Source organism: Sciurus carolinensis, chromosome 14, assembly GCF_902686445.1.
Source record: "Sciurus carolinensis chromosome 14, mSciCar1.2, whole genome shotgun sequence".
Classification (NCBI taxonomy): domain Eukaryota; kingdom Metazoa; phylum Chordata; class Mammalia; order Rodentia; family Sciuridae; genus Sciurus; species Sciurus carolinensis.
In genome coordinates this window covers 11,089,052-11,100,478 of record NC_062226.1, presented here as the reverse complement: position 1 = coordinate 11,100,478, position 11,427 = coordinate 11,089,052, and the positions used below count along the sequence as shown (strand labels likewise).

Below are 11,427 nucleotides of genomic sequence, written 5' to 3'. Positions count from 1 at the left end.
TGGAGGAGCAGCTCTGCCCCTTCCCTGGGGGTCCTGGGGCGCGGGGTTCAGGGAAGGTCAGACATTAAGGCCTGGCGGCGCATCCTGCACAGGGCTGCTCCTGGCTGTAATAAAGGCGGGTTAAGAATGTGAACTTGTGGCTGAAATGGGGGGATTAAGTTTGTGGCAACTTCAACTGAACTTGCAACGTGGTGAAACATAGGGAAAAAGAACAACAGAGCTAATTAGACGAGCTGAGCTGTCAGAGTGCTGCTGAATGGCTCAGCGCCAACAAACAAAAGGAATGGGTTGGCAATCAGCAGGATCGATGGAGGAGACTGCTTCATTAGGGATGATGAAACAGCCGGGGGAGGGGGACAGACACAACCGACCAGAGACAGTCACCCTGGCAGTTACAACCCACCCAGAGCCACAAACACCTGACTGTGTGGACAGAGCCACACAAAAAATTATCCTCACACCCCCCAGACACGCTGAGGCCTCGGGACTCCAACGTACACACAATCTCACAAACAGACACGGAGGCATGCACAAGGGGTGAAGGTGCACAGAGGAATATCACACACACACACACACACACACACACACACACACACACACGCAGCGGCCAGCCACAACCAGGCACGGAAACACACAGACAAAATGGTTTAATTAAGCCCAAATCACAAGACGATGCAGACAACTCCCGTCATATTTCAGCAACCACATCCCTCTTCCTGGAGTGCCGAGGAAGGGTGGGGGCTGGGAAGGAGGAGAAAACCACACGCACACACCGCGGGCGGCCCCACCACTGCCGGGATCCCAGCGGCGCCAGGGGAGAAAATGCTAAACAGGGATTTCCAGCCTGGTTCAAGGGGGACTGGAGGGGAAAGTTGGGAAGCTCGCCAATTCCCCACTGGATTTAAAACCTGAGAAATCTAAGTCGGCAGGGTTAAATGTGTATTGAATACAAAAGCACCGAGTACATTTGATTTTAATGGTGAGCAAGAAATAATAAATACAGAGCTTATAAAGTGCTTTGCATGTGGGCCGACCACAGCCCGCCTCTGCCCGGAGAGCCGGCTCACTGCCCTTGGTCAGCCAGCCACAGGGACCAGTTTTTCCTGCTCTTTCCTTTTTCTTTTTTCTTTTTTTTTTTTTTCAAGAAGAAACCCATATCCTGAGGTCACAGCTGAACTCCAGCCACAGGTGCTGGGTTACAAAGCACCTGCCAGAAAGGCTGAGGGCTAGCCCCCCACGCTTCCACCACCCGGGCCAACAGCTGCGCTTCTGCTGGGGATGTTCACAGCTAAGTGACACAGCAAAGCCTGGCTGGGGTCAATGGCTCCCAACATGGGGGTTGTCAGGTCATCCTCCTCAAGGCCCTTGGAGTGTCCCATACTCCAGGTCTCCCCAGTTCCCACCTACTGGGTAATGGTGTCCCCTGGAAATTTGCACAAATGTACTCAGGAAGAACAGTCCTCCCGACCTGGACTTGCTAGGCACTAGGTGTTTGGGGATGGATGTGCCACTTGATGCCAGGCACTGTGCTAGGACCCCCTTGTATATGACATGATCAACCTCACCAAAATAAACTCACTTATAGATGATCCAACCAAAGCTTTGAGCAGGTAGGGTCTTGTCTAAGGTCACCTAGGAAGTATCCAAGCTGTGCTTCAAATGAGGGTGGGCCTCTGACTTCTAGGGGGAGCTGGTCACCTCGAACCTGCCTCCACAGCACACCAGAACCTAGGGCAGGTGGCCCTGAGTGCCAGACTTAGTGCCTCTTTCAGCAAGCCAGGGACAGAGGCAGTTGCATACAGGCTTCTCTTGCGGCAAAATCTATTCCCTAAGACCTCAGTTACTAGTGGCCAGGCACCCCTAGTCTGGGCAAGTCCCCATATTGGGGAAATGACATGGAGTCCATGATGGCTGTCTCCAATACTTGAGTTTTTCCAGAGGCAGATCCTGCCCTGAGTCATGCTGATTCCCTGCCTGCCTTGGAGCTCAGGCCTCTAAGGATTCTGAGAGCTACCCATGGCTGAACTGGGCTTCAGGGGAGGCTTCAGGAGGGGAACAGAAGAGGCCAGGCTGGCTTCAGAAGTCAGTGTGGCCTCCTATCATCTCTGTGGTCTTGGCTACAAATTGGGGGAAATGGCATCTGCCTCCTGTGGGCTGTAATAAGGACAGACGAGACCCAGTCAGACCTAAGGTTGCCCTAATATTCCACAGGAAGCCAGCAGGTTATCGATTACTTTTTTTTCTCAACTGAAGGCTCAGCTTCTGTACTTAATAGTAAGTCCACTTCTGCTGATGTGGAAATGGAGGTTCTAGTGAGTTTGGGATGCTGAAAAGATCATGGGTTCTAGGGCTTGGTGACCCCGGCAAGGGACTTGAGTTAGGTTACTAAGCATCTGCTTTCTAATCTCTAAAATGGGTGGTGACAACACCTACTTCGCAGAGCTACTATGAGGCTCAACTAGGATGAGGTACTTAAAGTGATTTGTTGGCTGAGAAATCCTGGACTTTTAATGAACTAGATCATTCCTGGTCCAGTGTGGGGGTGCACACCTGTGAGGCAGGAGGACCACAAGTTCCAGGCCAGCCTGGGCAATTCCAGGCTCAAAATAAAAAATAAAAAGGGCTAGGGCTGTAGTTCAGCGGTAGAGTGTCCCTGGAGTCAATCCCTACGATCCATCCCCGACACACACAAAAAGAAGTCATAAGATGTAAAAACTTGTTAATAAGAATAAGGACCGCTACTGCATGCCATGCTCTGTGCTGGTTGCTCTACAAATGTCATCCACATTCATTCTCACAGAACACCTTTATGAATGAGGGCCTATATCAGAGAGAAGTAAGGCTCAGAGACCTTCAGTCCTTGCCCAACGTCACACAGCTTTAGTATCCAAGTCTAGTTCCTCTACTCCCCAAATTCATGTTGCTAATGACTGTACTGAAATGCTCAGTAAATCTCACAAGGTTTGACCCAGAGGGGCTTCCTGTCCCTGATAGTGTGTCTTCTTGTTGCTTGCGCCTTCCTTCCAATGACGATGAACATGAACATTCCGGCCCCTTGGCAGAGGTGCTAATTGGGGTTTGGGCTAATCATGGTTTGATGGGGCACAAGATGGATCCATTGTCTCCCATGGTGGGAACTGTAGACTCACGACTGTTACATAAAGACATCGAAATTCTCCCTCCTCCACCCCCACCCACCAACTCCCCCACACACTGGGGAAGGGGAAAAACAGCACCAGAGAACATCTCCCATCCACCTAGAGAGCAGCTACAGATTCAAAACAGACATTCGGTTTGGCCTGGTCACCTGCACAACCTGACCTCTGTGCCCTCAGAGGATGGATCTGGACATGTGCATGGGAGAGGATGGGATGGACAGGCACTTCCATACTTCGAATGCAGCTGAGCCCTGGTGCCCGGCCATGGGGTGCGGGCTGCCTAAACAGCAGTCTGGGAAACTCTTCTCTTGGTGAACCGCCCCCCTTCAAAGGCCCTGGCAGCTTTCCACCTTCGGGCACCTGTTAGCTGTGGTGTCTCAGCGGGGACAGAGCCTGAGACTACAAGGGAAAGCAGCCCACTGTGCTCAACACGTGGCCCACACCATATATCACCTCGTGACATTCTTCTTCAACACACACGGATGGGCCTCTCTCCCCTCCTGCCGGCTCCCAGGTATTGGTGGGCTCGTCACGCTTTGTCCTGCTCTTCCCCCTTACTCGACACTTGTCACGGGAAGGCAGCTCTCCATGAGGCCGAGCAGGGGAGCGGTGCCTGTCTCCACCTGAGTGTGTTCCAGATTCTCTGGCTGTAGCCTCCTCCCTGGGGGAGGTACATCAGATGCTGGCACGAATGAGACCCCTGCTGCGAGACTTTTGGCTTCCTTTGTGAGGAAGAAGCATTTGGAGCGAGGTTGAAAGCTCATTGGCTAGAAACAGGCCTTGCCCTGTGCCATTTGCTCAGATGATGCACACAACAGCCCCACTACCTACAGCTCTGACCTGGAAGTCGCTGAACTGATTCAGGAAAAGGAGAGAGAAGCCCAGAAAATGCGAGTTCAGGTTCATGCCACACAGCAAAGGAAGCTGAAAAACCCGATTCCCGGATTCCTTTTGCCAGGCAGGAGAGTCCGCACTCCCGGTTTAGTCAGGCTGGGGAGGCTCAGGCAGTGTTAGGCGGGGAGGGCACAACACCGGCTACTCACGGGCCTCGAGCGCTGTATCTTGGGAGGCGGTGGTCGAGTGGGATGGAGTCTTTGTGGCTGCATTAAAGTGGAAACTTAACACATCAGTACACACCCAGAGAGCCTGATGGACTTCACACGCGGCCTGGGGAAAGCGACCAGTCTCTCACGTCAGAGCCAGAGGGCCATTGCGAGGCCTCTCGCCCCTCGCCCCCGCCGTCTATTTCCTGAAGCCATCCCCTCTGCTGACTCTAGTTCTGAGCTTGTCTCTGCTCTCGATTATGCAGTTGTCTTCCAACAGGGTCCTTGCTCTGATCTCCAGTTTAGGTGGTGATGGGGACTTAAACTGCCATATGATCATGTCACACCCAGTTTCAAAACCTCTGATGCCTCTCCTGTGCTCAAGGCTCTGGGCCTGCATTCCGAATCCTCTGACACTTGCTGCTTCGCCCCACGTCACAGACCTCCCTCAAAAGGCAGACTCTCCAGTAGTTCTGGCTCTCGTGCCTTACCTCCGACCTGCCCCCTGGGTGCTATGACCTACCCCATCTGAACTGGCCTGCTGAACACAAACTTGTGTTTCAAGACCCTGCCTGGGGCAGGGGGTATCTCCAGGACTCCCACTGCCCTGTGCTTCCTGCTACTGTGAGGGGTCTTGCCCCTGCACTCACACTGCCTTTTAAATATAGGGATTCATCCCTGTGCCCGCAGGAGGTTGTCTGAGATGTGGGGAAGAAATTCCTGCTCAATATATGTTTGATGGACAAACAATCTGCATAAAATGCTTGACTTTTAAAATCAGGATCTGAATCAAAAGCGATAGAACCAGGTGCTGTGGTGCAGTCCTGTAATCCAGAGGCTCGGGAGACTGAGGCGGCAGGATGGAGAGTTCAAAGCTAGCCTTAGCAGCAACAAGGTGCTAAGCAACTCAGGGAGACCCTGTCCCTAAATAATGTACAAAATGGGGATGGGGATGCGGCTTAGTGGTTAATTCCCCTTGACTTCAATCCCCAGTACCAAATTTAAAAAAAGCAATACAGAAAAGAGCACAGACTTCTTGGTTCTACCTCAAACTTTTATTTCAAAAGCCATACTTTATCCTTCCAAAAGCCCCTCCATCTTCCCTGATGGGTGTGGGAAATGGGTAGGCAGAGTGGGACAGTAAAAATCCACACAAAGTCAAGACCAGAGACCACCCTCCTCCTCAGCAAACCCTGCAGGCTTCCAGTCCCTCAGTTCAGAAAGACGCATCATCATTTGACAGTGACTAGACGTGCACTAGCCAACACAGGGGCCATGACCGTGTGCGGTGAGTATGAATGGCGTGTGCTGTAAGTCTAGTCGTACTAGACTTCAGAGACTTAGTGTGAGAGAACATAAAGTTTCTCAATAACTTTTTTATGGTTGGGTATGGGGGCACACACCTGTCATCCCAGCGACTCTGGAGGCTAAGGCAGCAGGAGGATCATGAGTTTAAGGCCAGCCTCAGTAAGACCCTATCTCAAAATAAAAAGTAGAAAGGGCAGGAGATGAAGCTTGGTGGCAAAGGACTCAAAGTACCCTTGGTGTTGTCTCTAGTATTCCCCCCCTTGATACTGATTACATGTTGAAATGATAATATTTTAAATATACTGGGCTAAATGTATTACTAAACCCAATCCCATCTGTTTCTTTTAACTTTTTTAGTATATATATTTTTTAGTTGTAGATGGACACAATACCTCTATTTTATTTATTTTTTTTTATGTGGTGCTGGGGATCAGACCCAGTACCTCACACATGCTAGGCAAGTGCTCTACCACAAGCCACAGCCCAGCCCCTCTTCTTCCTTTTTTAGTGCCTTTACTAAAACATTTAGAATCCCATGTGTGCTTCATGCATGTAGCTCACATTACGTTTTTCTCTGTCAGTGCTGACCTAGGGCTACTTGGTGAGGATGATACTTTGGTTCTCACATTTGTTTTGGAATTTGAAATCCAACTCCTGGAGGGCAGGGCCCACGTCACAGGTGTACCTGGATCCCTGGTATGTAGCACAGGGCCTGTTAGAGCAGGAGAAAAGCTGGTGGAAGAAATTATGGAGGACCGGGTCCTCTTGTAGCACATGGGAGCACATCTGGATGGAAATGCACTGTGGCTCCCCAGACCTTCTGCCATTATCTGGGAGTGAAGCCCAACCTGGCCCTGGTGACCCTTTCTTCAGCTGGTGGTTACTGTGGACTGGGGATGTTCCCTGGAGAAATGGGCACAGCTGCCATGTTTCTTCCTCTTCATGGCTTTATAGGAAAAGTGCGGGACAGAAGGGAACAGAACCTCCAGGTCACTTCGCTTGTAAGGAAGAGGACAGGGAGAGGGGAGCTCACCCTTCCACGCATGCACAGGATACTGTCCCCAGGCCACGCTGTTCCCTGCTTCTCTCATACTTGGCCACTACACTTCTGGATAACCATCTTCTCCAATCCCACTATTCTCATGCTTGACACCTGTGGCCTGGGGTACTTGCATCCTGTTGGGTGGCAGTGTAACAAAGCACTCAGGAGGTGGCCTCTGGGGTCAGACAGCCTTGGATGGAACTCCATTTGCCTCACCTATTCTGTCACCCTGGGCCCACAATTTGACCACACAGAGCCTTACTGTGATCATCAGTGAAGCACAGGTAATGGGGGGTGATGGCACTCCACCCACTGTTAAGAAGGTTCAGTGAGACGGTACAGATCGGGTTCCTGCATGGTGCCACCACCAGACATTAGTGACTGTCACCATTAGCAGGTTTTCTCCCCTTCCCAATGCATCCTCTATACCTGCTTCCAGAGTGAACTTAAAGAAAAAACATGCCCAAACATGCCACTTGCCAGCTTAAGTCACCTTAGTGGAAGGTCACATCTTCCAAAGTGTCTGTCGGGAAACACTGCCCCAGGTGCCATACTGTGTGAGCGAGCAATGGGGCTTCCCCAGCCTGACAGCCTGGGAGGTGCTTTCTGCTGTCCGACTCCTTTTGGAGAGTCACAAAGCTGGCTAGCACGGCATGGCTACCATCTGAAAAACCCCACTCAGGCAGGCAAAAACCTTCAAATTCTTTTTAAAAAGTCCTGTATCCCAAATTTATTTGACCAAACTATAATGCCCACTAGTATCTTCTGGAAAGTGAGGCCTGTGTACTCTGAGCCCCACCTCCCTCCCTCCGCAATCTCATCTCTGACTCTCCTCACCAATGTACAGCACAGAGGTTGGCATTATTGGCTCGTTCATTTCTCTACTCCACGGGGTCTGGGATAGTTCTCAGTGCAGCACAGGTGCTCAGCAAATGACTTTTGCTTAAACTTTCTGGCCCATGTAGAAACTCAACAATGTTATTTTTTTTTTTTTTTTCAGATTCTGGGGAAGTGCTGGCTCTTTTGCAAAGGAACTTAAAAATGGTAGCAGGACAGTAGCTTCTTGGCCACACCCAGCCTAGGAGCTGACAGAGTAAGCTGAGGGGATTAATGACACCAAGAAGGGTAACGTGGTACAGAGGTCCTGGCGCAACCAGATAGATAAAAACCAAACCTAACAAAGCAACCAAGACAGGAAACCATTCTGGCTCTATCTGATATCCAGGGGGTTTTCCTCACAGGCCATCAGCGCTGAGGGATCCAGTCACAAGGGTAACAGGGAAAGGGAGATGCAGTCACTAATTCAAATACTCTGATGCTGGAACACAGGATGTGGATGCCTTCCCAGGGGGGCCACTAGGGGAGAAAGGTGAACTCCTGGTGTGGGGGGTTGTGTATTAAAGATCCCCAGAATTGAGGGAAGAAGAATGGGATGGCTACACTAATTATTAGGGCACCTTGTCATTGGGTGTGCAGGTCCTGGGCACCAGTGCTGAGGTTGGCGACAGCAGGCATCTGGAGGATGACCAGGGATTGGATGATGACTGAGGGGGAACAGATTTAGGTTTGAAATTAGAATGCGTACTTTGTGGAAAGCCCTCTTTTTGTCCCACCAGAGGCCAGGCTCCAGACCTAGTTTGTTCCTGAGTAACTTTGGTAAATCCTGGGTCTCAGAGTCCTCATCTGTGAGCACCATCACCAGGGCCCCACTGTAGTGATGCTGGATAGTGTGGCACCTCAAAGAAGGTTAGGTGCCCAGTGGACATGGGGCCAGGAGGAAGCCTCTGCCTTCAAGGTGGGAGGGAGTGACAGGGATGCCTGGCCAAGGTGGCTACAGTTTCCCGAATATGCTGGGGACAAAGGCAGAGGTGAGAGGAGGGCTGAGTACTCTGGGGAGAATTAGGACAGGCCATGGTAGAGTGGTGGTAAGCTGGAAGGGAAGTAGAGAAGCCAGGGAAGACCAAATTAGAAAAACACCCTTTTCCAGAGACCAGCCCAGTGTGCAGGAAGCTGCCTCAGCTTCTGGAGTCACTGGGGTTACAGGCATGCACCACTGTACCTGGCTGCTGATCACTGCTTCTTACATGAGCTCAAAAAGACTAGGCCTTTGGCATCCTTGGCTAAGAACAGTTAACTATTTATTTGGCACCTCCTGAGCTGGATGGTAGCCTGAGGGTTGGAGGGTTCAATGGACAACACAGAGCAACCCTGTCCCTGAAGGCCATGTCTGGGGAAGCAGATTTGCTCTGGCAAGTGGAAGGACTCCTCCCATGTATGATGATGAAACAATTACTCGGGGGCCAGGGCTCAGGGATTCAGAGGAGAATAAGACACAGTCCCTTGTCCTTAAAGAATGTATAGTCTAGTGAGATTTGACCCACATTGTAGGTAAGAAGAGTATTTGTGGGTTAAAACCATGAAAACTGTATGGTGGGTTAGAAAGATATGGATTGGTATCTTTATGGTTCTTCCTTTTCCAGCTGAGCTCAGTACTGGCTCCAACACTTGGGTGAAGTATTTAACCTCTCTCTGTCTCAGGTGGCCCTCCTGGAGCAAGAAATGACCTCAACTCACAAGCACTGCCATTGAGGATGCTCCCAGGCTGCAAGTACAATGCGGAGGCTCAGTCTGGGATCCTGAGGATGAATTGGGCCCAACCAATCCTATATTCCCACTGGACTCAGGTCTCCCCAGAAAAATTCCGTGGATGTGAGGTCCTTGGTTTTCCACGGGTGTGTGCTGTCAATCAGCTCTGTTGAAGGACACTGGATTTTAATCTGTTTATATGATGTGTTTTCCTTTTAAACCATTTCTGCTTCTTTTCTTTCTTTTGAGCTTCACATTCTCTGGTGAGGCAAGTTAAAGGAGGATTATTTCCATTACAGAGACAGGAAATAGAAAGCTCAGAGGAGTTAGGGGACTAGTATGAAGTTACACGGCTAGTAGCCAGAATTTAAAAAAATAGTTATTCTTAGTCTCTTGTGCCATCCTTGTCAATTAAAATTCCCAAAGTCTTCTGGAATCCTTTCCAGCAGGGTTTTCTATCCTATCCCTTCTGTTATTAGGGATCTGTGCCTTAGAGAAAAGACTGGTAAAAAGTGACCACTGTCTTCCCCTTCTTTCCTCATTTGAGCATCTCTTTCTGGTATTTCCCAAAGGAGGCATGTGACTCACTTGTTCATTCAATAGATAGTGGAGCATGCTCTGTACCAGGCACAGGGGCCCACAGGTGAACAGAACTCAGATGGAGGGGTCACAATGCAAGCAGGGCACAGGGATGCCAAGGTCTGCAGAAACATAGAGAAAGGGCCCTTCCACTGGGTGGGGATGGCAGGGAGCTCAGGTGCAGGGTACAGCGGGTCACAGCATTGTAGCAAGAGTAGAGTGAGGCTGGATATGAGGATGGGATGGGCCAGGACCTGGGAAGGGCTGGTGGGGGTCAGAAAAGAGGACCTTGACTGTCAGGCTAAGAAGTGTACATTTCTTCTAGTTCTGTGGGAGAAACGTAATCAGGAACACAAAAGAGAGACCTTGGTGTCCTTGGTGTAAAAGATGGATGGGTGGATGGGAGGGTTGACAGACATTCCCCTCTAGCCATAGGAACTGTCCAGGCTTCCATAGTGTCAGTTTCCAGTCCTGGTCACATGACTACTGGGAGACGTGAACATGAGAGGGGAAGCCTGAAGGTGTGATTGACATGGAGGTCCCAGAGAAGAGAGGAACTCTTTGGCCTTTGCCAGTCTTGGCCTGGCCCTCTGTGTTTTTATCTGTCAGCCATGTGGGCCAGGTGAGTATGCTCATTGGATATGAAACCCACATTTATGAGGACAGCATCTGATTTGCAGTTAATTTGTTGATGCAGCAAAACACATTGTTTCCAAAAGGTCAGGAGGGGAAGTCGTGTTGGAATATCAACTTAATCACCTGGGCGGCATGGATGAGCGGGCGCCCCACGTGGGGCTGCAGGGTGGGAAACGCTCAACTGCCGAGCGCTGACTCGGGGGCAGAGAGTGCAGCACACGTGGGAGGGGAGGGGGTGTCCCCAGCACCTGGGGAGCCAGCCAGCCTGCCTGGCACCTCCTGCCTGCCTGGCACCTTTGCTAACTCAGGGAATTCTCTATAGGAAACAAGGGCTGCTACCCTATGTTATAGATGAGGAATGAGAGTCCTGCCCAGAGTCATGGAGATGGCAGGACTTTGGAGGAGGGTCTATGAGCTCAGCTCAAATTAATGACAGCTGGGGCTGGGGTTGTGGCTCAGTGGTGGAGTGCTTGCCTAGCATGTGTGAGGCACTGGGTTCCATCCTCAGCACCACATAAAAATAAATAAAATTTCATTGAGAACTAAAAAAACATTTTTAAAAAATGACAGCTGGGGTGAGGGGTCTATGGTGTCTATGCCAGGGGTATGGAATGGTGGCTATTTAGGTATACGTGGAATCACTCCAATGGAGGACATCTCTAGGACTATTCCTTCAACATCTGTGCGAGGTCAAAAGCAGCATCCCCATTTCACTGCTGGGAAAGTAGGGTCACACAGAAGGTGAAATGTCAGAGTTGTGGGGACAGGCCAGACCCCAATCAAGTAGGGACAGGGAGGCTGAAGAGGACAGATGCTGGTGGCCACCAGGCTTGCACAGCTTTGCTGAAGGCTGGGTGCTATGCATGCCAAGCTGGGGTGAGTTGGGGAGAGGAGGCAACCTTCCCTGAGAGGTATGTCCCTTCCTGAGGGCTGAAGAGGTGGGATGTGCCCAGTGGGGCTGGTATGCAAGACGGCTGGCCTCTAAGGCTGGTCCCAAAGCACACCTTGATTTGTGTCTAAATTGTGATTGGAATGGTTCCCTGCCCACCAGACTCCAACTGGCCCTAGGGAAGGA

The 11,427-nt window shown here is 50.7% G+C and overlaps 1 protein-coding gene across 7 annotated transcripts in view; it reads right to left on the bottom strand.

The window, feature by feature from the left end:
• The window catches only part of Dennd1a (DENN domain containing 1A), a 515,895-nt gene that overhangs the window by 22,290 nt on the left and 482,178 nt on the right, over positions 1–11,427 (bottom strand). For 4 of the 7 annotated variants that reach the window (XM_047525191.1, XM_047525194.1, XM_047525196.1 and 1 more), the window contains one exon: positions 4,202–4,258. The exons of the other annotated variants lie outside the window; for them this stretch is intronic. In XM_047525191.1, coding sequence (XP_047381147.1) covers positions 4,202–4,258 — 57 coding nt within the window. The remainder of the gene's footprint in view (positions 1–4,201; positions 4,259–11,427) is intronic. 7 annotated transcript variants of the gene reach the window in all.